The sequence below is a fragment of the Leishmania martiniquensis genome, chromosome 35 (genome assembly GCF_017916325.1).
Source record: "Leishmania martiniquensis isolate LSCM1 chromosome 35, whole genome shotgun sequence".
Lineage (NCBI taxonomy): Eukaryota > Euglenozoa > Kinetoplastea > Trypanosomatida > Trypanosomatidae > Leishmania > Leishmania martiniquensis.
In genome coordinates this window covers 1,490,001-1,516,769 of record NC_090170.1, presented here as the reverse complement: position 1 = coordinate 1,516,769, position 26,769 = coordinate 1,490,001, and the positions used below count along the sequence as shown (strand labels likewise).

The window sequence follows — 26,769 nt, the reverse complement described above, 5'->3', positions numbered from 1 at the left end:
GTCGTCTTCACGAAGAGAGCGCAACGCACCCACGAGAGATCCTACCGGTAGGCATTGGCTGAGGACAAGTCCCGCAGAATACAGGCAGCGAGTGAAACTGCATTGGCAGTTACATAATGGTCGACAAATGAGTCAAACACCGAGTCAACCTGGACAGGGTGTCTCCGAGTTGCGTTCCTTCGGCATGGCAAATGTGACGGCACGCTGAAGAGAACGCGGCACTACAGAGTCAGGGGCGTCCGCAAGCCGAAGTGGAGGACCACTTGGATGCGAGCTCTCTGGGCAAACCCCTTTCTATTCGTTTCTTCAAAGCTGACAGGCATGCTGTCGTCCTAGAGAACAGGCGCAACGCAGGAAAAAACATATGGCTTGAAACGAGGAAAATGTACATCCACAAACATTCATCCATCGCCGAGATCGGCAACAGTTCTGCTGTTTTCTTTTCTGAGTCTGACTGGGCATCAAACTTCGTATCGTCGCTCTTGCGCTTCCCACCGTTTCGCACAGCGAAGCAGTATCGCGCTCCTGTCCTGAAGCTCGGCAGCCGTTTGTTTTACATTCAGTTCCGGCACTGAAGGGGAGACAGCATGGCGCAGATGCCGCTACTCAATCCACGCAGTGTCGGAGCCAATCGTGGAATTGAAGGTCTTCTTTAGAAAGGTGCTGGTGCGATAGTACATGCCTGGATCCGGTACGCCTGACGACGGCATCACCTCGGCGAACCGCACATCGCGGCCCCAGTTAGAGTTGGCGTAGCGTCGCCCAGGAAGAGCAGCGTCACCCAGCCTACAGTAGCTCCCTGGGCCGGGAACTTCACTGTTTTGGTGAAGAGGTGGACGTGCAGAGATGCCAAACGTGGTGTTCGCCAAAGACGTTGGCCTTGGCCAGTCGTACCGTACATCGTACGCCCGGCTCTGCAGCGGCGGCGGCGCGCTCGATGGCTGGATCTTTCCATGAATGAATGGACGCACCCTTCGCTGACTCGGGGATCGTCCGCTATCGGGGCCTCCGAAAAACACAAGCGGCTCTGGGAGCGGGTGCTGCGACCACACTGGGCTGAACCGGGGTACTGTCGATCCAAACGGCACGGGCTCGCCGAAGCTGTGGTACCGGCGTGGGTGCTCAGCGTCGTAAGCTCCCGGGCCCGGCGTTGGTACCGCCATGGATCCTGGAAAGCGGTTATACGCGGAGATGAAAGCTGCAGAGCCGTTTCCAGTACTCGGGTGAAAACGACGCGGTGCAATTTCTCCTGTGTACGCGCCAGGTCCTGGAAAATCTCCCTCCTTTCCGTAGCCAAAACGCAAGGAGGAAGAGCCAAAGGCCGAAAACTGCTCGCAAGGAATAGTTGCACCTCGCTCTGACATCATGCCTACCTGGTAGGTACCGGGCCCAGGAGTGTCAGTGAAGCCATTGCCGCCACACGCAGGCCTCTTGGTTTTCGTTACGAACATTGAGGACGGCTTTGTTGCGGCAAGCGATCGCAGCGCTAACGGCGGATCGTAGCTTCCAGGGCCCGGGCCCGCCGGTGGCCTCGGCATTCCTCGGCTACTGTACTTTGAAAATTCGGCCGCTTTGGGTACTCTCCGGTCTGCAGCAGTGTAGTTAGGATTGTAGCTGCCAGGGCCGACACTACAAGAACTCTGAGTATTGAGTGCATTTTCGTACGGTCTAGAGAATGTGTGCGCTAGTGGATTTTTGCACGTGCCCCGATAGTCCGTGATATCGTAGGCGCCAGGCCCCGGAGTGTCGTTGCAGGCTGCTGCGGCAAAGCGAGAGGATTCCGACACAAAAGGCTGTGATCCCACTCCAAAAGACTGATCGCTTTGTACCGCAGGTATGTTATATGCGCCAGGCCCGGGAAGCTCGTGATCGGCGGAGAGAAAGTTCTGCCGAGCACTGGTTGTGTTGAAAGGAGCGCAACTAGAGTTGGCCACGGCATGCTTATTGAGATCATACGACCCAGGCCCGACAGACGCACCAGTTGTTCCCCTCACTTGATTCCCCTTGGCTCTCAGCAAGGGAAGCTCCTCCATAATGGGCAAGAAGACCAGCGCGCTTGGGCACCTCACCGCCACCTATGCTGCACCAGCAAATTTATTGTCGCCCTTAGGGTCCAAGTTCGCAGAGCAGCAGTAAAAAGAGCAACAATAGCTATGTAGCATACCTAGGAGAGAAAATACTGACAGCCACAAATTATTCTTGGGGAGCAAGCGACGCAAAGGCTTTCGATTTTGAGGTTGATTTGCTCAGCTCTCTTTCTTTCATGAACTACAACCCAAACCGAAGCTTGAGCACCGCTGCTGGCTACAAAGCAGAGGCCAAGTGAGCAAAGATGAAGGAAGCAAAGCGGTGCCGATAGAAGAAGAGCATCCGAAACTGAACAAAACACCTATGAGTGAAAAATGATGTGCTCACCGCTCTGTAAGGCAGGCGTACCTTGGCACCGAGGGTCTTGAGCAAGCGAATATGAAAGCGCCACAAGAGTAGAGCAGATGAGAAACTCGTGAGGCGCAGAAAGCATCATTTCGATAGGAACATTCCAACACACGATGCGTTTGGAGCCGCTAAAGCTGTGCAAGTGCAGGTCAACGCACGTAGTTCACCGTGCGTGTGAGTCGAATCGTCTAGGATTCCCCAGTAAAGCTAGTGAGGCAGCACTTTCTTTCTGCAAAGGCATAGTATAGCATTTTTCTGTCTTTTCAAGCGTGCTACTTCTCTGCAGCTAAGCAAAAGAAGTAAGAAACTGCAGCTTTCAATGCCGATAAACGTTTTCAGTGCTGTATGGTGCATCTGCACGAATTATGGCTACTCGCATCTGGTAGGGACAAGGTCAGGTGCACCTACTAGCACATCGAAAAGAAAACGGTTCTCACACTCTTCAAAAGCCGAACACAAGCCTCTGCGTCCTTGATTAGTGCCTTACACAGGTGCCTACGAAGTTCAAGGTAGAAAGCAGATGAGCAGGCATAGGAAACAAAAACCCACCAGCACAGCCCACGTTCGGTAAGAGGCGATCCAGCGCATCGACCTTACGCTGAAAGGACGAGAAGCGCAGTCTGGACAAAAAGAGGTACCAGTTTCCTCTTGACAAGTAAATATGCAGCTGTCTTCCGGAACAACTTGGCCACACACAGAGCACTGCTGCGCCACACTGCTTGTCCCACTGCACGGGATAAGTCGATTTCCGTTCGCCCGGCACGGAAGCCCTCTACAACAGCTACCGTAGAGCGTCTCACAAATAGTGCACTCCCAAATGGCTGGCTCATGAGCGTGATGTGTACAGCCGTACTTTTTCGAGTACGTAAGCCATAAGTTGTGCCCATTATCGCACTTGGGTATTACGCTTGAGTAGTATTCTTCAAAGCACCTCTCGATTAGAGCATCCAAAAATCTAGAAACCCCGAGCAGCGCAGGTATTTCGTTGCGCAGGCTTGTTTGTACGCTGGGGTGGCGATTACCGGGAGCATGCCCGTTGTGAATAGGAAGAAGCAAACCTTTAGCGTAAACCTTCTGATTGCTTTTGCCTCCTCGAAAAAAACAAGACTTTTCGCTCTCCGTGAGTGGTCTAGCAACTGTCCTAGCGGGCACAAACATGAAGTTCGCACTCTTCGGTGCGGCTTTCTCTGAGGCGCGCCACGTGTCCAGAAACTGTACGATTCGCGGAAAGATGCACATCATCAAACTAAGTGTCTCTTTCAATTCCCTCTGCACCACCTCCGTTGCGTCGTCGGTTATCGATCTTTCTAGGGAAACATATGCTCGAGCAGCGAGGCTGCAAGTCGTGCCGCCGTGCAGATTCGGTAGCTGAATGCTGCCGTCACTCCCGCTCCAATTCAAAACAAAGTGGCGGGCCAGCATCTCTGCGAGCGTATGCGACGATGACTGTGATGCGTTGATTTCCGCTAGAAGGCTGACTACAGGGTCCTGGCTCATCAGCAGAAAGCACTTTTTCAAGACCTTCGCACCAGCCTCTGTTACTGAATAAACAAAAGAGCTTTTTACGATCATGTTCAGCACATCTACCATGATAAATCCAAAGGACTCGAAATGTTGGGTCACATATTGCGGCGGGGCCATCTTTTTCTGCTTCTCGAAAGGATTCATAAGTACGGCCCATAGCTCAAGACAGTAAGTGAAGTGAGAATGTTTGCAGTGTGGCTCTAATTCCAGAGACAGGAGGCAATCTCGCAAAACGCATAGGCAATTTCTATAAAGTGTTCTGCGAATGTTCTCAATGTCGTTTTGAGACTTGGATATTGAACTTACCGGGTAGTCCTGTGGAGTGATTGCTGAGCACTCCAGAAAAGGAGAGCTGCTGCTTTCTTCCGACATTGCGTATACCATGCGAGTGTAGAGAGGTATCACAAAAAGAATCTGCGCAAGAGTTTCCGGATTTTTGCACGAAAACCTGTCGATTTCCCTGGCTGGTTGCAGCACCTCCCTGTGCGCCAACAAATCTGGCGCCAATATTAAAATCGACGCAATAGCATCATTGGTAGTCCAAGTTATGTCTGCAATACTTGATTTGCTGCTAAGGTGACGAGGAAGAGCTGTAGAGACATAAATCTGAATGTAAGATTGCAATAGTTGCGCGTAGAATGGCATTTCGACTGGGATATTCTTGAAGAAGGCTGAATGAATCTTTTCCTTAGCTCGCCATATCAAAGTAACAATATTGGCATTCGTTCTCCAGGCAAGGAAGTCAGCGCTCGTCTGCTGAATCCTTTTCATGCCGAATAGCAAAAGTCGGAACAGAAAATAGCCCATTGGCAAGCACGGTAGAGACGTCAGAACCTGCTGATAGCTAGCCTCTTTTCTCGTAACCACTGGCGGGTCCCAAAATGGCACGAGAAAGATGGGATGGCAGCGAGATCGAGGAAGCACATACATGTTCGAGTCTGCAGGCTCGCTGACTAGTTTGAAAAACTGCGGATGCAAGGCCAAGAGGGGTAGGTCAAATAAGTACAGTGAAGCAGACCGAGCTGCAGTCACGTTTTTCCACCCCTTTTTCAGACGCGAACTGAATGTCGCTGATGGTAACGACAGCGCCTCCAATGCAGAAATGAATGTAGAACTAGGATGAATCAGCCCGAGTAGGGTTACTGCTAAGCTCTTTGTCGGTGCCAGATTTGCGTAATCCATCCAGCACATTTCCTCCTCATCAGCAGAGTACTTTTTGTCGTACGGGCCGAAAAGCGCATCGCAAAAGCTCACAAAACCAGAGCCGCCGAAGAATCGTCCAAAAAATGCCTTCGCGTCTGGACTGAGCGGCTGCTGGGGGTAATTTACTCCATCAAAGTAGTTCGAAAAGCTTTTGATTTGCTCCTCGGCAGCAATATCCCTAAAATCTATCATCGTTTAATCCTTCACGAGTTCACCCTTTGATCTCCAGGGCTTTCGGGGTCGGCCCACAGCCAATGAAAAACAAGCGAAACAGAAAAGAAAGGAAGATGAAGAAACGAAGATGCAGAGGTCACACTGAACTCAATCGACGCTTCGGAGGCCGTGCGACCAGTGAGGACTCTCGGTCAGCGCAAGCGCTATGATATACAGAAAAGTGCTGTCTACCCCAGTGCACAGCATCAGTGGGCCTAGGGATTCACTCTGTGAGGGAGCGCAGCAGTTTATCTCGTATTCCGCTGCCTCATGCCGAACACTACCTCTGGTGGTGACCGGGCCAAGTGCCCGCGGTGTGGGGAGGTCAGAGTGACCTGCGCCAAGGGACGTGCTCGTGCCATCCACATGATGGCCTGAGCGCCATGGTGGCTCAAATGCGTCTCGCCCGATCCTCTCGCTGCCTGCTGGTGCAGCGTGCCTGAGCCGCCCTGCGGGGTGCAACAGGCGGCGCGCGGCATGATGCGTGCGTGCCAGCCGCACCCTCTGAGGCGGGGGTGCGTAGCGTCGGCGGCAGAGGGGGTGCTGAACTCTGGCAGTATAGCGGAAAATGGGGGACGCCAACAAATGTGATGTTAAGGTTTTTACTCCTGGGTAGGGCAAAGAATATAAATATGAATTTTTGTAGCAGTTAGTACTGTTTTGTGGCAAAACGCGGCAGACATGGCCATATATTTTGGTTATGCGGCCCAGGGCCCTGCTACAATTTTGCTTAGGAGAGAAGAGGGTAGCTGACGTGGAAAGGACGGGGCGCAGTCCTTTCTCAGCAAGCCTGTTGGAGGAATGTGGTGCGCAAAGCGAGAGTTGGCTAATTGAGGGAGCGGTGTCCTGGTAAGGATTGGGGGGGGGAACGATCGTTTGAGGGAGTGCTTTCGTCCTTCTTGGGGACTGCGTACAGCTTTCTTGCTAAAAAAGTCCTCGGACAGCGTATTATCCATTGTGCACTACTGTTTTAGAGAGTCGTGAATTTATTGGTACTGTGGCGTTAAGCACCTGCGTAAAGAAAAAGTGCAGTGATAAATATGTCCTTCATCTTTCACACAACTTTTTCGGTGCGTGAAAAAAAAAGTTTATCGGCGAACGTAAACCATGCGACAAATTAGCTTGTATTCCGTAGACTTCAAAGGTTGCGCGTCTGTAGTACGTGCACACTTTTAGCTGGAAGGGGGAGGCAAAAACTTCGGAACCGCATATCGCAATCGCTAGGGCCTGGAGTGAAAGTTCTGCGTTTAATGTGATCAGGTACTTTCAGTCTTCTACTGAGTTTTGTGCATTTTTTTCCTATGGGTAACCCACTGGCTTTTTCGTAACCTCCCTATGTTGCTTTGTGTACGTGAAGTGATTATATCTAGTTAGTGCAGCTTTCCCACCTAGTACACACTTATTTTCACTGAGGTCTTCGCTTCCTCCTCCGAAAAAAAGTAATAACAATAATAAATATTTTTCTTGCTGGCGGATGATTTCATGGTGTGCCATTAGATCATGGCTCCTTTTCGACCTCTTCAGTTTCTAAGTGGTCCTTTCGGCGTCATTCGCCCTGAAAATGAGAAAAACAAGGCTGCACCACTGCAAACTGCTATTCACAACTGCGATGGCCGCCATGCATACTTGGAGGTGCGCTGCCATAATTTTATGAAAACAAAGCCTTGCGCTGAAACCAATAGATGAGAGTACCGGGGCATGTACATTTAGCAGCGGATGTGCGCTGAATTTCACTTTTCTAAATCAGATAGTTTTCGTGGCTCTTCGCTATTTCTTTGGCAAGAATTTACTCGCGGCTGCCATTAATCACGGAACCCAGGTTCTGGTTGTCTCAGGAGCCACTATGTCACGCAGAATGGCATCCTACCCAGCAGTTTTGTCAGATCTTAAAATTGCTAGATGTGAGTATAAGGAGGCTCTGTCCACCGAGGCGGTGGCAGATGGGCCTATCACATCATTGGCTCTGGGACACCAGGTACCCTCAGTGATTCTTCGAAAAAAAAGAGAGGAGCCAATATCAGTATGTGAGATGGGACTGTGAAGCGACACGGAAATTGTATGCTGTTTTTTTTTAGTCACCAGTGGAGAATTCTCTGCGCACCCTTGCACTGTTGTTTTTCGTCTTAGGGTTACGGCAGTCTTTCTTTGCAATTCACGTTCTTTTAGTGACTCTATCCTTCCCAGAAAATGAAACAGGACTGCAATCTAGGTGTAAAAAAAAAACAGACATGAAATCATGAACAGAACAGTATAAGTTCGTTTATGTTCTCATTCTAAAGAAAAGTGTGTATAGAGCAATCCGACAAAGGTTTCCAATGCAATGCGTAGCCACCGATATCATCACGCAAAGCAGCTGCCGCCACCTACAGTTTTCTGCACGCATAGCGAGCCTCTTTTTTCCCATACTATTTCACAAAGAGCATGCTGTATGCTCTGTATGTTATCAACATTTCGTCTCCTCCACTGTAACTTGCATTGTTCGCTCCTCCCCTTCTTGAAGATCAGCTGCCCATTTCCGACGACACTTTTGAGCCTCCCTAGAGGTGCACTTGACTGAGCAAAACGTCATGTCTGCAAGGAGACTGGTGTTCCAGCCAGATGTCTTAGAATGGCTCACTCAACAGAAAAATCTTACGCGCGCTTTGCGGAAGGAGCGCTATAAGATGGAAAAGGGCTTTGTCGCCTACACGAAAGACTTCATTGACTTTTTTCGGTCAGTAAGAGAGTCGAAAAACGAGAACGTTGATCAGACACCAGAGCAGGCTAACACGAGCAGCACGTCGCGCGCCTTGCAGCAGTTTTACGAATCAGAGGAACTGATAAAGCGGATGAAATGGAAGCGAGTCACATGGGATGATGAAGTTGATTACACGAGCTTTTCGAAGCGAATCTTGGACAATGATTCCATGTTCAAGCGTACCGCCGCGTTCTCATTCTTGTCTATTCATGTGGTGAAAGACCCTTGCAATAACAGCCTTGTGAACATTCCTCTTGCGGAGAAGACTATTACAGCCGGAACCCTCACCAACTGGCTGCTACAGGAGCGTGAGGCAAAGACTGTGGACGTGTACCCTGTTCGCAAAGTTCAGGAGCGCTGCAGCGCTTTTCACGTGGACTGGACTTCAGGCGCGGTCAAGATTTTAGATACCGCTTCGGCGCAAGAAATCTTGACATTTCTGTCAACTGTCGCTCCTCGCTTGCAAGCCGTACAGCTGATGATGGAAGACCAGCAAACTCGGCAGACCGCCAATATTGAAAAAGTGCGCGTTCGAGTAGGAGCCACGCTGAAATTCAACTCATTCGAAACAAGCTTTTGGGATGACCCTAAGCGGAAAACTAGCCCTGACTTTGTCAACCCTGACGAATTGGAGCAGTTCCTTTCTAGCATGCTAAAATCCGCTTTTCTTTACCGGTGGTTTTTGAAGGGCCAGGAAATTAGAGTAGTACGACCAGGTCGTCCCTACTACATTGACATGGAGAAAAAAGAGATTCAGATTCCCGCAAATTTTTCTGAATACAACTGGCTTAAAGCCCACTCGCGTTTCGAGGGAGTCGAAAGAGTGGCTGACGGCTTTCGCCGGTTTTGGTGGTTTTGGTTTTGCTTTGCAATGATCGTTGTTGGTGACGTGGAGTTAATGTAGTGGAAGGGCTGTGTACCACCGCCTTTTCCCGTACTTTCCCTTTCGGAAGTTCAAGTGAATGCATATTTTTTATCATTTAATGCTAATTGCAACATTCGTCGTTACAGTCCCAGCAAAAGCAGAGCGAACAAGCAAGGGCACTGGTCACAGTAGGGAAGAAGGAGAACGCTTGCGCTCAAGTTGGTGTGTCCTGGCGCCCACGTACATCGAGTATGAAGGGGAATGCGCGAAGCATCATAATTCCCTCCTATATCCACGACGGTGCTTTTTCAGCCACAGACCCTTGCTGATAGCTTTTTCCCGCACGGATTCGTATTATATGCCTCGGCAACCACCTTTTTTTCGCACGTCTGATTCTCTTTCACGGAAATTACACACGGCCTCTTTTTCATTACTATTCTGCTTTTGTCATTATCTCAGTACTAGAAATAGAAGGGATCGAATTACATTTTGTTTTTGACTAGCAAAAAAAAACAAGCTGTACATTTGCTTGGGTAGTTATTTTTGAGGAAATTTCTCGCCGCTCTTTTATGATAATGTCACGCTCTAGCTTGATGAAAGAGGCGTTTGAGCTTTTACAGCATGATGGCAAAATACCGAAAGCTTCCATTCCGACGGCACTTCGAGCTGCAGGACTCAATCCAAGCGAGGAGAAGATAAAGGAGATCATGTTGACAGCGACAGATGTGGATATGGCTTGCTATGAGGCTCTTGTGGAAAAACACGATGACAAGATGGACACGGCAGAGGCGGTCAAGGAGGCTTTTCGTGTCTTCGACAAAAACTTAGATGGGACTGTTTCGGTCGCCGAGCTGCGGCACATCATGACAACCATGGGAGAGAAGTACCACGAGGAAGAGTTTCGAGACCTGATTAAAGGATTCGAGGATAATGGTGTTATCCATTATGAAAAGTTCGTTGAGAAAATGCTGGCCCCCTTCACCGAGCACGAATGTACAGAGGAGGCTGGCTAATCAAGTGCCCATCTTCATCGCTAGATGCACCAGACAGTTAATTTTTTGTCAACGTTGTTCCTGTCGATGTTTATTAGCGGGCTATCCTGAAGCCAAAAAATAAAACAAATTAGCGATGGTGAGAAGCGTACATCAAACAAAGGAGCTGTGGAGGCTTTTCTGCGAGCAACGAAGCCTAAGTGCAGCTGTACATTCCGCCGACACGGGAGTACATGCCTGGTAAAGCTACGAGCTTAGGTGATGCGCTTCCCTTTACTTTCTTTCGATTCCGTACCCACTGTATTTTCCTTTACTTGTGGTTGTACAGCTGTAGCGTTCGAGTTTCAGCCTGCTGGCACAGCTGTCTCAGTTCCTCTTTGACTCTCCATAACCGTGCTGCGTTTTCGAAAGTTATCATTTCGCACGTCTTACATTGTGAAGCACTGCTTCTTGGTGGAAAATGGTCAAGGTAAAGGCTATCAGCCGCTCTGAGTTGGAGTGGACAAAAGATCGCGCGACGGAGGTACCGAAGGCGAATCGAAATTATGATCCAAAGTTTAATCCGATGGCCAAGCAGGTAGAGTTCACGCGCGCGGTGCTTGCTGCCAAAATGGACCGTATGTTCGCAAAGCCTTTTGTAGCTGCGCTCCCAGGTCATCAGGATACAATTCAGTCAATCGCTACTGATATTACCAACCTTTCCATTGTAGCCACGGGCGCAGTTGACGGTGGGCTGATAGTTTGGGACGTGATGACGCGGAAGCAGCGCGCAGTCATCGATGCACATCGGCACTCTGTTGACGGCGTGACTATCTCTCCAGACGGTGTCGCCTGTTTCACCGCCTCACGTGACAAAACTGTGAAGATGTGGGATTTGGACTTCGACCCCGAGGTGGAGCGCATTGAGCCGGTGGCAGAGTTTTTAGGCGATTTCCCCTTCTCCTCCATCGATCACCATTTTCACAAGTCGTGGTTCGCCACGTCGTCGGACGTGGTGAGCATCTGGGACGTCAACCGCACGCAGCCACTTCAGCGATTTTCGTGGGGGGACGACACGGTGTCCTCCTGCCGATTCAACAAAATCGAAACCAATTTAGTTGCATGCTGCATGGCTGATCGTGGCGTCTTCCTTTACGACGTTCGCAGCCAGTGTGCCCACAGCAAGATCGTGATGGAGATGTGCTCTACCTCCCTATCATGGAACCCGATGGACCCAAACGTGTTTGTGACGGGAAGCGACGACCGCAACTGCTACTTGTTTGACATTCGCGTACCTGGACGTCCGCGCAACGTCTTTCAGGGTCATATCCGTCCCGTCACATCTGTCGACTTCAGTCCCACTGGCACCATGTTTGCCGCCGGATCACAAGACGCCACGTTGCGCATTTGGGACTTGCACCAGACAACTAAGTCCGACTCCATTGAGATGTTCCACACAAAGCGGATGGCCGGCGTGTACGCGGTGAAATGGTCTCCCGACAACAACTATATTTACACCGGGAGCGAAGATGCGGTGCTGCGTGTGTGGAAGTCCGACGCTAGCAAACCCATTCGCCCACTACGCGGTCCAGAGAAGCACACATTCAACTATATGCGCTCTTTAAAGAATAAGTACGCGAACTTCGTCGAGGTGAAGCGAATTAGCAACCAGCGCAATGCACCAAAGGCGATTCTACGTACATCACGTCGTATCAAGAAGGCCGAGAAACGCGAGGCAGTGAAGGAGATGTCCCGCATCCATGGTGACAATGTGAAGCCGCTAGCGAAGCGCAAGACTTACGGCTACGTGGAGTAGCCGATCCATGCAGTTTGAAACTAGGCGCGCATTGACCTCCCTTACATGTTTGACCGTTTCATCGGATTTGTCGTTCGAGGCGTGCAGCGTCCTCCTCTGCGACTTTAACAGGTTAATTGTGTGTGTGTGCGTGCATGCATGGGCGACCGAGTTCCTTCGCCAAACAACCGGAAGCGATTTTCATGGGTTGCTCCACAATGCAGCGCCGCCGTCACGATTTTCGCTGTTCCTTCAGTACTAAACATTGATGTTTTTCGTTTAAATGTATTATGCTTTTTTTCTTTCTTCTCTGCCTTGTCCTTCCGTGACAGAAGTCTTCCTACTCATGACTTCGCGATGCTTTTTCGCTGCCCCTTCTTGTATCGCCTGCTGACCACCTTGCAGACCTTTGCGGCTGAACTGTCCAGCATCCTGGAGTTGAATGTCGCAAATCTGTGTCTGTGTCTCTGTGCATGTGTGTGCGTGTGCGTGCCACTGAAGCGCTGGAAGCGAATGCCCCTCGGAAAAGATGTGCCCGATGCTGGCGCTTCGCCCAATCCACTAAAGGAGACGTGGCCCTCTTCCGACTCACTCGAAAGTCCGTTTTACGCCATTCCCCTGCACTGCGTCTTTTGGCCTCGGACCAAACTTTTAATTTTCAAGTCGTGCTTTCGTTCCCGATTCTCTGTTTTTGAATTATCTTCCAGCAACTCGGAATAGCCTTGATCGCTTAGAGGTGCGTGAGGACGTGCACTCTACATCCCCGAGCAGCATCAAGACCTCGCGCTGCTTCGTGCTCCTCCAGCACGAAACGCCGCACAGGCTTCGTACACCCCCTCTCCGACACAATCACTCGCGCACCCCCACAGAGAAATGGTGAGTGAGCAAAGGGACACGTTTGTGGTGGAGTATTTCGACCCACAAGCGAGCCTCTCTCGCACGTATCAGTTTTGCTACTTCACGGACGACAAAACAATAGAGATGTACGATCTTAAGACTAAGCGCTTATTTCTGAAACGGTGCGCGTATCCCTCACTGAGTCCAAATGAGCTGTACGTGGGGGCAACCATTAACGTCTTTTCCCGTCCCCTTCGTATTATCGACTACGGCGACGACGCAACGCGCATGCGGCTCACCGCCAACTCTTGCGAATGCATGATCACTGTTGACATGGAGCATTACTCCGCGGTGGCGGGATCCGTGGTAGAGGCTCTGACAACGCAGGATCTGCGGATCACGTTCATCCGCTTAGTAGAGCTTTCGCAGGGCCTCGCTGCCCGAGTTGCATCGAAGTCGCAGCGGTGCCTCGTTTTACTCGTAAGCGGCGCCGGTGCCCGGGAAAAGGTGGCCTCGGTGGCGACTTCCTTTTCTGCCGCCGTGTCGCAGATTTTGAGTGATACTGCTGTGCAGGAGCTGAGGGAGGCGGTCATGGGACCAGGCGAGTCGACGGCGGCGCTGAAGAACTGCGCCGTGTGCGTCATCAAGCCACACGCGATCACCAGCGGCTATCAGGGCCCCATTCTTCATCGCTTGGTCGCGGAGGGATTTTACATTAGTGCCCTAGGCTCTTACCAGTTGACAGTGGCGGACGCCGAGGACTTCTTAGAGGTCTACAACGGAGTTCTTCCCGAGTACAAGAAGATGGTAGAGCAGGTGTCGTCTGGTCCGTGCTGGGCCATTGAGGTTTGCGCCGAGAACGCTGTGCCGGCGCTGCGGGCCGTGTGTGGACCACACGACCCAGAGGTGTGTCACGCGCTTTTTCCTCACTCTCTTCGCTCCAGGTACGGCATTGACCGCATTCGTAATGCCGTCCACTGCACCGACCTGGAAGAGGATGGCCCGCTCGAATCGGAGTTCTTCTTTTCTCTGCTGCAGAACAAACACTGACCCACTTATCGGTAGATGACCGGAGAAAAGTGTGTTTGTGTGTGTGTGGGGGGGCAGACTGCGCGTCTAGATGGCAAAGACATGAGAGGGGGTAGCGCACTAGGGCACCCAGCAGTCTTGCTTGCTTGCCGCTTACCCTCTTTCTGCTCTTTTAGCAGTGTACATACTGCGGCGACAGTCGGGACGTTCCCGGAGCACTGTGCTTCTGGGTTGTCTCTTCCCCTATCCGTCTTGGATGTACATAGCCTGACGCGCAAAGCACATACCAATGGCAGGCTAACGCAGATGGCGGAGCCCTACGCTCTTCGCACCGCTTCTTCAACCACTTAGCAAGCGCCGGCACTGCTTCTCGTGCGTGCGTTGAGCCTTCTTCTCGTATCTTGCCATGTAAGAGCAGAGGTGCCTTTTCATGAAACAAAAACGAAACAATTTGGCGTCTGCAGTGATGCCACAGCTGTGTGCAAGGTATGCCGACCCTGTCTACTTCCACGGTAGCGCACAATGCATGGATCCCCTGGTGCTACGACAGAAAGATACACACGGGAAGGGGGGCGGCAACGGAAAGCGAGTGAGGCTCCTCGCTTGCCTGTCGAGGAGATCGACTGCTGTTTCCTTCCTTGTCCTCCTCGTCCATGCACCCACTTTTACTGGTTTCAGTGCGTGAATCTCGCTGTTGGTAGACGTCTCTACGCTTCACCGCCCTTTTGCCCTGCCTTTCTCCTCCCCTCTCTTGCGCGCATTGTGGCGTGTGCGGTGATGGTGGGACTCGGACCACTAAACGAAACAGAATTTGTTTATATTTTTCATCTCTTTGACAATTACTCGGAACAAGGAACTTTTTCCCCCTCACTAACGTTCGTCTCTCTGTACGCCTCGCTTCACCACACACGCACACGCCTAAACTTGTGTTTTCTTTCGCAAAGAAAGCACCTCGCGCCATCGTTCTGTTCGTCTTGGGAGGCCTCGTCGGATTGAGGCCAAAGGCTCGTGAGCTGTTGGGCTTGTTCTCGTCATTTCGTCAGATTCTATCCGTTCTTACAAGTCTCGTTTCTCGCGCACCCACAGCTGCGCCATGATTCAGCCACAGCTTGTGCTTCTCCGCGAGGGTACGGACACCTCACAGGGTAAGCCGCAGCTCATCAGCAATATTAATGCCTGCATCAACGTTGTGGATACTGTGAAGTCCACTCTCGGACCATGCGGCATGGATAAGCTCATCCACAACGGACGTGATGTGCAGATTAGTAACGATGGTGCCACCATCATGAATCTGCTCGAAATTGTGCACCCAGCCGCAAAGAGTCTTGTGGACATTGCACGCGCACAAGATAACGAGGTGGGTGATGGCACGACCTCTGTCGTCGTTCTCGCTGGCGAGCTGCTAAAGGAGTCGAAGCAGTGTGTTGAAGACGGCATCGCGCCGCAGGTGATTGTCAAAGCCTACCGCAACGCCCTCAGCATCGCAATGAAGGTGTTGGATGCGCTCTGCGTCCCGTTCAAGGCCAACGGCAGCTCGAACGAGGAAAACTTGATTCGGTGTGCCGAGACCGCTCTCAACTCGAAGCTCATCAACACTGAACGGCGCTTCTTCGCAGAGATGGCAGTGAAGGCGGTGATGGCTCTGGACAAGGACATGAACCTTGACCTCATCGGCATCAAGAAGGTGGCCGGCGGTAGCATGCGCGACAGCGTGCTGGTGGACGGCGTTGCGTTCAAGAAGACATTTTCGTATGCCGGCTTCGAGCAGCAGCGCAAGAAGTTCGACAACCCGAAGGTGCTGCTGCTGAACGTGGAGCTGGAGCTTAAGGCAGAGAAAGATAATGCGGAGGTGCGCCTCAAGGACCCGAAGCAGTACCAGTCCATAGTCGATGCGGAGTGGAAGATTATCTTTGATAAGCTGGACAAATGTGTGGCGACGGGCGCCAATGTGGTTCTCTCTCGCCTACCGATCGGCGACTTAGCCACGCAGTACTTTGCAGATAGGGATATCTTCTGCGCCGGCCGCGTGGCGAACGATGACATGACGCGTGTCTGCATGGCTACCGGCGGTGTGGTGCAGTCCACTTTGAACAACGTGCCGGCTGAAGTGTTGGGCACGTGCGGCACGTTCGAGGAGCGGCAGGTTGGTACGGAGCGCTTCAACTTCTTCACCGGCTGCAAAACCTCCAAGACGTCCACTGTCATCCTGCGCGGCGGTGCCCAACAGTTCATTGAGGAGGCGGACCGTTCCCTGCACGACGCCATTTGCATCGTGAAGCGCGCCATCAAGACGGGCTCTGTCGTGGGCGGCGGTGGTGCCGTCGAGATGGAGCTGAGCAAGAAACTGCGCGAGTACTCGCGGACGATCAAGGGCAAGGAGCAGATGGTGGTCGCTGGATACGCCCGCGCGCTGGAGGTCATTCCACGCCAGCTCGCTGAGAACGCCGGCCACGATAGCACTGACACAGTGAACAAGCTGCGCCAGAAACACTACGTGACCTCTGAAAAGGACAGTCAGTGGTACGGCGTCGACATTTTCAACGGGGGTGTATGCGACACCTTCGCCAACTTTGTGTGGGAGCCAACGCTGGTGAAGCGGAACGCACTGCAAAGCGCCACCGAGGCAGCGTGCCTGATTCTCTCGATCGATGAGACTGTGACAAACCCAGAATCAGACGCTGCCAAGAAGCAGGCAGTCGGCGGCGGCGGCCGTGGTGGCAACATGGCCATGAGCAAGGCAGGAATGGGCGGTATGTTTGCTGGCGCACCAGGTGTCACACGCATGAAGGGCGGCCGCGGCAAGTAGACGCGTATACACTCGCTTGCTCCCCTTGCGCCATCGCCGCCGGCCTTGGCGCCTGTTGCGTGTGCCCTGCGGGGCGTACAATGAGGTGAGGGTGGGAGAGAGGAACGTAGCGGAAGCATGATGCGCAGAAGCAGCCTCTCGCACTGCAGAGGTCTCAGAAGAAATGCGCTGCATGCGCATTCCCCTTACCGATCTCCTCCTCCTTTTTGCCGAGCCCGAATATATTTTCACGGCGGCAGCTACATGCGTAGTAAAAAAAGGCTATGCCGACGAGCCTCGTCAGACGAAGCGGGGGAGGCGTTCGCGGGTGATTGAAGAGAAGGGTGCAGCGGTGATGGCCACATCACAAAAGGCCGACTTTCTTCGGCTTCGCGACTGTCGCGCCGACTCGTCTTCGTCTCTTTTGCAGACAACCTGTTCGCCTTCCTCACGCTATAGGCGCATATAGAGAACGTTCCCCTTTCATTCCACACTGCACTGCCGTCAGGCCTTTTCCTCAGCGCCTCTCTCACGCGCCCACACCCGCGCATGCATACATTTCTATTTTGTCGGTTCTTTGCCATCTGTGTGCCTGCGTTGTGCCCCCCCCTCTGTGCGTCGCCGCGTTCTCCGCGACTGTGCCGCTTGCCACAGTGGACAGAACTTGAGAGAAGGGGAATGATGAAGGGAGAGACTGCGCCTCTCAACTTGGAAGGTGGTGCCGTGAGAGGGAGGGGAGAGACGGCAGCCGGCAGTACGGCGCCGATGGAGGGAACGAAGCATCACAGGCAGTTGTGTGTACATGTGTGTGTGTGCATATGCTTGCGTAGAGGTGCTGCAAAGTGCGCGGGAAAATGAAGCTAGCAGCTTCTCCTCTGGTGTGTCTCCCCTTGTTGGCTTATTGAGCTAAGTTGTAACTGCCGTTTGCTCGCTTGTGGACGTTTTATGTTTCTCTTTGTTACCCCTTCCCGTATCTTTGCTCCTAAAAGAAAATGTGCGCACCCTACGACAGCCCGCACACCCAAAGTCAATGGATCGTTCTCATAAATAACGAACCCGCGCCAACACCTACTGACACTCCCCTCCCCACGTGCCAGGCTGAAGGTAGGAGGGAACGTACACACACATACATACGCACACACACACAAGCGAAATCAAACAGACGTGTTACGCAAAGGCTTCACCCCCCGTACCCCCGAGCTTTCGGCGTCGCTCTGTAGGACCTTTTACACCACACACACACATACACAGCTGCACACATGCACCCATCGGGTGCTCCGCTGCGGCAGGCGAGAGAAAGGGACAACTCTCTGCAGGAGCTTCCTGCTGCTTCTCTCGGACCGTTTCCTCCCCCGATTCCTTCTTCCTGCATGTCCACGCGGCCACTCGCGCTTACCGGGGAACGATTTCATGCTCCATGTCACCCTCTTGCCCTTCTTACTCCTTGGAGAGGCATGGGGCGAAGGGGGGAGGGGAAACAAACAGATGCAAATCATCAATGGAAGACCTCTTCTCGTCTTGGTGCCTATCCCTCGCTAGCGTCTTCCTGGGGTTGGCGTTCGCTCTTCGTACCTTTTCTTAGCCGGTGCACTATCTGCACACATTGATACACACAGTTTGCACGGGCGAATCGCTTTTCGGTTGTGTTGCTTCCGTGCCCATTGCTGCTGTGAACGCGAAGTGTCTTCGTGCACGACACACATTCAAATCAACGTGCCCTACGACTCCTAGTTTTGTGTGGAGAGGTCTTCCACGAAGGCACGCACCTGCTCACAAGGAAGCAGGGTTCAATCAGTGAAGGAGTGGGGCTGGGGGAGCCCTTCTGCCTGCTCTTTTCTCGGTGTTGGTGTAGCGGAGGTGCTGTCACGTGCTGCGGTGCTTCGGTTTTTTTCATGACGTGGCTGCATACTTCTTTACTCCTCTGGAACATATTGGAAGGACACAGGGATTGTGGTAATTAGAACTGCTTCTCTTGTCGGGGTTGCCTTCTGCCCAGGTCGCACCCCGTGCTGAAGGGTACTTGGCTTGATCTTGCTGTGACGACCGGCCCGCCTCACAAAGTCCCTATGCTTCGTCATTCACTATTTCGGCTCCCGTGGTGGAACTTCCAGACGGAGCACCGTCAGCGGTGCGTCATGATGTACGGTGGCGCACGCACCAAAAACACACACAACGCCGATCACCGTGTCTACGTCCGCAAGTTCAAGCGCAACGCCTTTCCAAATCGCACGCGCCATCACTGGGCTGTCTCGATGACCGGTGTGCAAGGGCAGCGTCCGCGTCGCATGCCGTGGCCCTACGACCTGACGTCAATGATTTTCAACCAGCCCCGCCAGGGCTCTGACAAGATCGGCTATGTGGTGGGCACCAGCATGCTCAAGACGGCTGTGGTGGCAGCAAATCACATGGTGTACTACCCGAAGTTCAACCAGCGCGTGTCGCGTACGAGCCGCTTCTTTGCTCACGATGAGGATCTCGCCTGCGTGGAGGGTGACTTGGTTCACATCAAGCAGTCCCGAAAGATCTCTAAGTATAAGCACTACTACGTCTTCAGCATTCTGGAGCCGAACATTGAGGGGCGGGAGCGGCTGAAGCTGGGTCTCAAGGCTGTGCCACCGCCGCTGTTCGGCTACCCCGTCTCGCGCCGCGTCGTCAAGCTGAACCTGACCAACACAGAGGGCACCAAAGAGAAGCTAGCAGCAGCGATTCAGGAGCACGTGCAGGACGCCTATCGTTTCGCTGGACCGACTCCTGATCAACCACGCGCCAAGCTGACTGACTCGGCTTCCTTCGACGAGGCGAATAAGATGATTGCCCCGAACGCGCCTGCGACGGCAGAGCTGCCAGCGGGAGAAGAACCCGCCTTTCTCGCCGACGGGCAGCCTACGGCAGGTGAATTCGGCGAGGTTGAGGAGGACAGCCGCCAGAAGAAGGGTGAAGACTACTGGATGAACCTGCAGCCGTCTGACAAGTACGACTTCAAAAACCTGAAGAAGTCGCCTTAGGCCGCGTTGCTATTAAGCTCTACCCAATGCCCCGCCTCCTGTGGTATCACCCCTGCTTCATTACGGGTGCGCTGGAGGTGATGTTTACATGCGAGGAGAGCTTGTGAGCCTGTAGGGGGAGCTGTGGCGCGACCTGAGAACATCCCGTGGAGCGCTTCTCACCGTTTCTCGCGTCTTTGCTGTGCCGTATTCCCAGTCATCACATTGGCGTATGAGGTTTGCTCCGCCGGAATTGCTTTGATGGTGCTCCTGGCACATCTGTGTCTGTGCGCCTCTGCACGTGTCAGGGTCCTGGTGTAGGTGTGCGGCGCCGTTGGTGCTATCACAATTTTTTCCGCCCTATCGCAGATGGGCGATAAAGAACACCCACCCACACATGCAGACACAGACACGGGGATGGGCGTGTTGGTCATGTGGATTAGAGGGGAGAGGAGGCAGGTCTGCCTCTGCCCCACCTTTTTTCCCGCCAACCAGGTAACGCAGCTGCAAGGCACTGCTTTTTGAATCCCCCTCAACTCTATTGTGCATAATAAATGCGCACCATTGCAGGGCGCTGTGACGGGCACAACTGCGCCTCCGCCCGCTGTTGGTGAATGTGCATTACACATGAACAACACACATCGAGTTAAAGCTATCTGTCGACCGCGCCGCTGCCTACGCCCATGATTTGGCTTGGACAACACCGGCTTGACTCGACGCCCGCACATCCTGCGCGCCGCGCTCCTCCGCTTCCTCTGTCCCTCACTCCTCTGCACCTGACGTATTACTTCATTTGCTGCTTTTGTGCGCCACGTGCCTTGTGGGTCTTCACATTGTCGGCCTGCTGGACCACAGCTCCTTCCCTTTCCATCCCCCCCCCCAGCCACCTGCGCCTCACTCCTTTTCTCCCCAAAGACTCGAGTATTCCCCCCTCCCTGTGCACCCTCTTCCCCTCCTCTTCCCCCCGGTCCCTGTCTGCATGTGAGGTGCCGCAGCGGCATAGCGAGAGCCCCCCTTTTTTCTTGCTGCGGTGTCTCTCTCGCTCCTTTATTCCCTCACTCGCTTGCAAGCAACAGGAGAAAAGGAAGGGACAGACAGCGACGGCAACATACGGAATTCCCAACACTGCCCAAGGAAAAGGAAGGATCTCGCTTGCACGATGCCTGGCTTCAACTTCGAAAATGTGCAGCGTAACCATAACCTGAAGGGTGAGGGATACTCTGCACCACGCACGCTGAAGACCGGCACAACGATTGTCGGTGTGGTTTACAGGGACGGCGTCGTGCTAGGCGCTGATACACGTGCCACCGAGGGCAGTATTGTAGCGGACAAGCACTGCCGAAAGATTCACTACATGGCCCCGAACATAATGTGCTGTGGCGCCGGCACGTCGGCGGACACGGAGGCCGTGACGAGCATGGTGTCGTCGCACCTGGCTCTCCACCGGCTCGAGACGGGCAAGCAGTCGCGCGTACTCGAGGCCCTGACGCTGTTGAAGCGTCACTTGTACCGCTACCAGGGCCACGTCAGCGCTGCGCTCGTTCTTGGTGGGGTGGACGTGGAGGGTCCGTTCTTGGCCACCATCGCGCCACATGGCAGCACCGATCGTTTGCCCTTCGTGACGATGGGTAGCGGTAGCATTGCCGCTATGGCACAGATGGAGGCTGCCTACAAGGACAACATGACGTGCGAGGAGGCCAAGGAGCTGGTGGCGTCTGCTGTCCGCAAGGGTATCTTCAATGACCCCTACAGTGGTACCCAGGTGGACGTGTGCGTCATCACAAAGGAAAAGATGGAACTCATAATCGGCTACGACAAGCCGAACGAGCGCCTGTACCCTCGACAGGAGATCAGGCTCCCGCCTGGCACGACGCCGATCCTCAAAGAGGAGATTCACCACCTTGTCGATATCGTCGAAGTCTGACGCACAGAGCGCCAAGCGTCGACATGTAAGCAGAGGCAGCGTACATGTGTCTATGGGATCGGGCGCGCTTCCTGCGGTGTGGTGTTTGGCCGCTGAGATGCGAGAAAACGGCGGGCTGAGGGAATCCGACGCGGACCGAGAGGAAAGTTGCGTACAGAGCCTGTGCTGGTGTGTGGAAGCCGTCGACTTGGGCTGTGCCTGCGCGCATGTGAGGGACAAGTGCTGGTAGCCCGGAAGGCTCTGGCTCCAGTCAGGGGGGCTCTCCCCCTCGCTCTCTCCCAGCAGGGCCTCAAGGCACGTCTCCGATCACAAATGTGCCTGCAAACTGATTTGTGTGCGTCTGTGTGTGTGTGTATGTTGGCGTATGTGTAGGCTATCGAGCGCGAGTATACCGCTGCCCCTCTCTCTTGATCTATCTGCCAGCAGATCCGTGAGTTTGTGTGCTGCCATTTTTTATTTTCGCCATCAAATGTTTCTCTCTTCTGTTTCTTCCGTTCGGTGAGCGAAGGATCATCATTAGAGGAGAGGGTGCCGGTCGCACAGCTCTTGGGCTGCCTATCCCTTCAATGTTTCGTGAAGTGGAGCTGCAAGCAAAAAGAAACAAGAGCTGCGCCCGCAAAGCCTCCTCCCTCAAAGAACACAAAAAGGTTGGGAGGCTCTCTTCAATCTCTAAAGAGGTGTGTGTGTGTGTGTAGGGAGAGGGATCATACACAGTAAGTCAGGCGCTCTCTTTCTTTCGAGATCGCTCATCGTCGCTGCCATGGCGAAGGCGCGATTTTGGACGCTTCCATTCGACTTTGGAAGAAGATGCATGGATATAGCTCCGGCTGGTCATGTCCGCTGCCGCTTTTCATGCTTGTGGCCGGCTCTTCTGTGTATCTTGTTTTGCTCTTGCCTTCCTCTTCGGCGTTTCTGTTTCTTCGTCTTTTGCGCAGGGGGGGGGCAGAGACGGCTGGCTGGCCACCACAAGAGATAGCATCGACGTATGACTCATGCAACTCTGCAGGCACGAGAGTGTTCCTCTATCCATTTCTCTTGACCTCTTTTCTCTTGCGACGTCGCCGGTTCGACGCCTTCCTTTTTTGCTTCGGTGCTGCCATCTTTTCTGTCGGCGCTTTACTTTCTGGCCGGTGTGGCGACTTCCTCTGCTCTTCATATGCCTCAGTTTCACGATGCTGCTCTGTGTAGTTAGACTGCTTCTCTACACAAATTGATCTACCCGAACCCACGCCCTTTTGCACCGTCGCGCAGGTTCTTTTTCCTCCTTGACTTTGGTGGTATCGTTTCCTTGAGCGCGCTCTGGCGATGAGCGGCATACGCATCGCCCGATGCGACCCCACGTTGCTCGACTTCGTCACGTGGGCGGTTATGAAAGGGTGCCGCCTCTTCCAGCGTATCGGCATCACGCCACCGGGTCTTGTCGCGACCGAGCGGATTCCCGAGTTCGACTTCGTCGCCATCGTCCCTGTCACGGCAACGCAGAGCGTGTTGAGCATTGCGAGTGATCCGGACTTTCCCTTGAGGGTGTCTCCTGAGGAACACGGCGAGTCTGTGCCGTTCTGGGATGACGTGACGCGAGGCTCCTTTGCATTCGTGGGGTTCCTCACCAAGGTGCTTCTTACTGGTCACCCGCGTGGCCTGAAGAGCTACCTGAACGTGCTGCCGCTTGACGAGGCGATGCCGATAAGTAAACTCGCGGATGCAGCGCAGGCGACGAAAGGCTACAAAGAGTGGACGGCGCCGCTCGTGGCGCAGTGCAAGGTGGAGGAGAGCGACTTTGATGTAGCTTTCCGCCGCGCCTACTGCCTCTTCCGCCGGCACGCGATCCCGTTTTGGTCAACTAATGACGCTAGCAGCGCGGGGCACCCATACTTCGAGCAATCTCTTTTTGCGCAGCGGGGACGGGGGGAGCTGATGGGCATGGTTCCGGTGATGGACTTGGCGCTACACTCGCCAAAGCCGAACTCCATGATTGGATTCCCGGACGAGGAAATGCTGCGGTGGCTCTCACAGCAGAAGAGGGTGATGCCGCAGGAAAAGGGCTGCTTCGTGCTGCAGGCACTACGCGACATTGAAGAAGGCGAGGTGATAACGGTTGATAAGAACGTGCACTTCAACTTCGACGACGACGCTTTCAAGGCGTGGTTTGGCTACTCTAACACGTTTCAGGTCGCCGCAGAGACGGCGGAGTGCTCCGCAGTGAGGGCGACTCTAAAGGAAGAGAATTTGCGGTTGTGAGCAACGGACGCTGGCGCGCATATGGGAGTGCATCTGTGAATGTGAGCATTGTGATTCCCACTGCGAGCGTGCGCTGCCACTCACATCTGCTCATGCTGCTACAACTGCTACTGTGTGGGCGACAGGAGCTTCAAACACGCACACTTAAACCGCTTTCTCTGCATCACGTTCCTCACGTTGACGACGACGCCGACGAGAGAGAGTGTGCCTGCCGCAGAAGGCGAAAGGGAATGAGGATGAGGACGAGGATGACAGAACGATGATGACGGACGCGCTCTCTGTCAAGGTTCAACAAGTAACCAACGTTCACAAAGGGAATGGACTAAAGCTGTACGATCACTTCGTACCTGCCAGAAACGGCTGTCATCTGCTCTTGTCATCTTCCCTCTTGCGTTGTGACTTTCCTCCCCACTTTCGCCCGCAACCATTTAGGGCTTTCTGCTGACTCCACGTGTTTTCTTTTTTTGCTCCTCTCTGCGCTCTCCCACACTCTTCTTGCAGCCGGTGTGCTTCTCGAGGAGGTCGGAGAAGTCTGGCAGGGCGACGGTGTGGGCGTGGGCGGCAAAGGACGTTGTGGTATGTCTCTGCAGATTTGACGCCACACAGCGTGCAAAGGAACACGATGCCGAACGCGAGAAGAGACATAGCGTCGGTTGCGCGCTCCGCAGCCATGAAGTGAGGCATGCGAGCGCCTCAGACGGCGACGCTCAGGATTGAGGGCAAAGGAGAATCCAATCTTGTTACGCAACAACTGCGCTCGATCATGGTGTACCATGCGAAGTTCCTCGCCCTTGCTCGGTAGGGCTGGTCTGTGTACCCAAAGAAGCGTTCTGGCGTGCACACGCACACTTGAGCTGAGTGACGCGTGTGTGGGGTTAGGGTAACCTCGCCTGCTTCCCCTTCCTCGGCTGCTCAGCTCTCATGTCACCACTTTCTCGCTCTTTTTCTCCTGCTCTTCCGCGTACTTTTCCCTTGTGCAGATCCCGACGTCAGGGGAGCAGCGGCGTCCCCTGCGGCTGATGCGAGGCTTCTTTTCATTAGCCTGCTACCCTCTTCCCATTTCGGTGACGCCAGCGCAGTGGATAACTGCACCTCTCCTCCTCGTCACTTCCTGCTGCACACTTCTCTGCGTGCATCCACCTTACACAGGAACGGCCGGACCCCACAACTGAGTGCTCGGAGAACGGGCGAGGGCCTGAGGGTGGGCATGCAGCGCTGCGCATCACACCATGCCGCAGTCTCCTTCGAGCCGGAGAAGTGCCTCGCCATCCGAGTTTCGCAACGCAAAGACGCTGGAAGCCGCCACAACGACAACCAAGCGGCAGATCGCTGGTCTCGACAGCCGCGAGCGACTGCGACGGGATCAGGAGAGGAAGCTGCGGCAACTGCCGTTTCTCTATCGTCGAGTTCAAGATCTTCAGAATACGTGCGAGCAACTGGAACAGGAGCTTGCCAGCTCGCATCAGCAAGTCTCTGCCTTTCAGCAGGAAGCCTTTGCACTGCGCAGCCTCATCAAGCTCGCTGAGCATTCTGAACTGGCGGCGGCGGCAGAGGAGAAAGCGGTCGAATGTGTGTTGCAAGAAGAGGTCACGGGGCTTCGGTGCCGCGTGCAGAGGCTGCAGCGTGAAAAGGAACTTTCACTGTGCCAGTCCGAAGAGGCATGCGAGGCGGCAGAGTTTTACAAGCAGCTTTACGATCATCTTTGCGACCGACTCTACGAGGAGTCTATGCGCGGCGTGGAGGCAAGCGCGGAGGGTGCCCCTACGTCCGGTGTTGAATCCCTTGAGAGACCAATGCCGAACAGACGCGTCGACATCTCTAGGCTTGCCACCTCGCCTGTAGCCTCTGGGAGGACCTGCACTGAGGAGCAGATGACGCAGCTCCATGGTGTTTTCGAATTCGAGCGAGCGCGGTCGTCGGCGCTTGAGAGGGCGAGCGCGCTTCAAGCTGCCATGGCGAAGGCCACTGCCGCTGACACCAAGCGCGCTGCTGCTGCACCGAACAACTCTGCAAAGTCGTCAGAGAGGCACCGAGAGGACCCTACTAGCGGCGTCGACGTCAGTCAGCGGCGTGCGCTCGCAGATGACACGCACAGTCGCGCTTCCCGGCTTAAGCGGCTTGTGGCCGTGCTACGTAGCGAAAATCGTCTTCTGACGCAACAGGTGGCGGAGCTGGTTGCGCGCAATATGCGCTGCATCAAGGACATTGCGGCCCTAAAGCTAGCCAACAAGCGCCTTGAGCTGCAGCGTCGATCGGGGAGCTAGCGTCCTTTTCTGCGGTCTTGATAGAATTAACAAGGCATCGGAGCACCCTTCAATCCGCTTCCGCTGCCCTTTCTCCTCTCGGGCCCTGAAAGCCTGCGTTACCTCGTACTCGGCTTCCGTTTTCTTCTCGCTGCCCGTTTAGCTTGCTCGTCTACTTGGGAGCTTGCTGCGTTCTTCGTTGACTCCGCTTTGTAGACGCTGATCAGGGGTGTAAAAGCGTGCCGCTTTGTGTACCGAAAAATGGTGGGGGCGAATAGTATCGCGCTTTCGCTAGAATAACGGACACGCTAGTTGCTACCTCCGCTATTCTTTTACATCGCTCATGCCAGCACGTAACTGCCAGCGCCGGCTGGTTCTGTCGCCGGCCACCTTTTCAGCGGCCTGTTTGTGTGTATGTGCGTGTCTGCGCGCGTGCATATGCGCGACCTGTCGAGAAAATGTGGGAGTCTGCAGTGCCTCCGTCGTCGCCACAGCTACGCGGTTTCATGCGGCGCAAGCTCATCGAGCCCTCGCCGCCTTCCCTCCTGAATCGCCTTTCTGTGCCTCTTCCCTTAAATACGAGTCCCAAGTTTTTCCATCGCCCTATCCTCGCATCTTCCAGGCTGCTCCGCCAGCCATAGCGAAGCTGAGCGCACTTTCGCTCTTTTTGACCTTACCGCCGTTCGCCTCGTGCTCGGCCGCTTCTTCGTGTCTTTACAAGACTAAAGAACCTGCAAATGTCTCAGTTATGGGTGAAGCGCGCCAAGGCGGAGATGACACGGCACTCGAGAGTGCTGGAGACGATCAACCGCGTCTTTCCCATGCCGTTTGAGGAGCGCCGCTCTCGCGTTGGCATGACAAGCTACGCCACGTACCGCTGGCTGCGCTACTTCCCCGTCATTCTAGTGCCCGTAGTTGTGGTTGGAACCCTGCTGGAAACGCGCGACAATCCACAGGAACACGTCTTCACGTCGCTGCACTTGTG

The 26,769-nt window shown here is 53.9% G+C and overlaps 12 protein-coding genes across 12 annotated transcripts in view; 10 read left to right on the top strand and 2 right to left on the bottom strand.

The window, feature by feature from the left end:
- Positions 1-602: 602 nt before the first annotated feature.
- LSCM1_01156 (uncharacterized protein) lies at positions 603-2,033 on the bottom strand (the record flags this gene model as incomplete). Its single annotated transcript, XM_067318781.1, has 1 exon — positions 603-2,033. The coding sequence occupies one exon, from the start codon at positions 2,031-2,033 to the stop codon at positions 603-605; it is 1,431 nt and encodes a 476-aa protein (XP_067174886.1).
- A 907-nt stretch (positions 2,034-2,940) lies between these two features.
- On the bottom strand, positions 2,941-5,355 carry LSCM1_01155 (uncharacterized protein; the record flags this gene model as incomplete). Its single annotated transcript, XM_067318780.1, has 1 exon — positions 2,941-5,355. The coding sequence occupies one exon, from the start codon at positions 5,353-5,355 to the stop codon at positions 2,941-2,943; it is 2,415 nt and encodes an 804-aa protein (XP_067174885.1).
- A 2,588-nt stretch (positions 5,356-7,943) lies between these two features.
- LSCM1_01154 (uncharacterized protein) lies at positions 7,944-9,017 on the top strand (the record flags this gene model as incomplete). The annotated part of the gene is made up of 1 exon (XM_067318779.1): positions 7,944-9,017. One exon carries the CDS (start codon positions 7,944-7,946, stop codon positions 9,015-9,017), a length of 1,074 nt encoding a protein of 357 aa, XP_067174884.1.
- A 530-nt stretch (positions 9,018-9,547) lies between these two features.
- Positions 9,548-9,991, top strand: LSCM1_01153 (uncharacterized protein; the record flags this gene model as incomplete). Its single annotated transcript, XM_067318778.1, has 1 exon — positions 9,548-9,991. The coding sequence occupies one exon, from the start codon at positions 9,548-9,550 to the stop codon at positions 9,989-9,991; it is 444 nt and encodes a 147-aa protein (XP_067174883.1).
- A 439-nt stretch (positions 9,992-10,430) lies between these two features.
- Positions 10,431-11,765, top strand: LSCM1_01152 (uncharacterized protein; the record flags this gene model as incomplete). The annotated part of the gene is made up of 1 exon (XM_067318777.1): positions 10,431-11,765. One exon carries the CDS (start codon positions 10,431-10,433, stop codon positions 11,763-11,765), a length of 1,335 nt encoding a protein of 444 aa, XP_067174882.1.
- An 852-nt stretch (positions 11,766-12,617) lies between these two features.
- On the top strand, positions 12,618-13,631 carry LSCM1_01151 (uncharacterized protein; the record flags this gene model as incomplete). Its single annotated transcript, XM_067318776.1, has 1 exon — positions 12,618-13,631. The coding sequence occupies one exon, from the start codon at positions 12,618-12,620 to the stop codon at positions 13,629-13,631; it is 1,014 nt and encodes a 337-aa protein (XP_067174881.1).
- A 1,072-nt stretch (positions 13,632-14,703) lies between these two features.
- On the top strand, positions 14,704-16,416 carry LSCM1_01150 (uncharacterized protein; the record flags this gene model as incomplete). Its single annotated transcript, XM_067318775.1, has 1 exon — positions 14,704-16,416. The coding sequence occupies one exon, from the start codon at positions 14,704-14,706 to the stop codon at positions 16,414-16,416; it is 1,713 nt and encodes a 570-aa protein (XP_067174880.1).
- Positions 16,417-18,461: 2,045 nt separating this feature from the next.
- On the top strand, positions 18,462-19,400 carry LSCM1_01149 (uncharacterized protein; the record flags this gene model as incomplete). The annotated part of the gene is made up of 1 exon (XM_067318774.1): positions 18,462-19,400. One exon carries the CDS (start codon positions 18,462-18,464, stop codon positions 19,398-19,400), a length of 939 nt encoding a protein of 312 aa, XP_067174879.1.
- A 1,138-nt stretch (positions 19,401-20,538) lies between these two features.
- On the top strand, positions 20,539-21,303 carry LSCM1_01148 (uncharacterized protein; the record flags this gene model as incomplete). The annotated part of the gene is made up of 1 exon (XM_067318773.1): positions 20,539-21,303. The coding sequence occupies one exon, from the start codon at positions 20,539-20,541 to the stop codon at positions 21,301-21,303; it is 765 nt and encodes a 254-aa protein (XP_067174878.1).
- Positions 21,304-22,608: 1,305 nt separating this feature from the next.
- LSCM1_01147 (uncharacterized protein) lies at positions 22,609-23,541 on the top strand (the record flags this gene model as incomplete). The annotated part of the gene is made up of 1 exon (XM_067318772.1): positions 22,609-23,541. The coding sequence occupies one exon, from the start codon at positions 22,609-22,611 to the stop codon at positions 23,539-23,541; it is 933 nt and encodes a 310-aa protein (XP_067174877.1).
- A 1,229-nt stretch (positions 23,542-24,770) lies between these two features.
- Positions 24,771-25,805, top strand: LSCM1_01146 (uncharacterized protein; the record flags this gene model as incomplete). Its single annotated transcript, XM_067318771.1, has 1 exon — positions 24,771-25,805. The coding sequence occupies one exon, from the start codon at positions 24,771-24,773 to the stop codon at positions 25,803-25,805; it is 1,035 nt and encodes a 344-aa protein (XP_067174876.1).
- A 716-nt stretch (positions 25,806-26,521) lies between these two features.
- The window catches only part of LSCM1_01145 (uncharacterized protein), a gene marked incomplete at both ends in the record, with an annotated part of 444 nt that continues 196 nt past the window's right edge, over positions 26,522-26,769 (top strand). Inside the window, one exon of the mRNA XM_067318770.1 lies at positions 26,522-26,769. This exon is cut by the window's right edge and continues 196 nt beyond it. Coding sequence (XP_067174875.1) covers positions 26,522-26,769 — 248 coding nt within the window.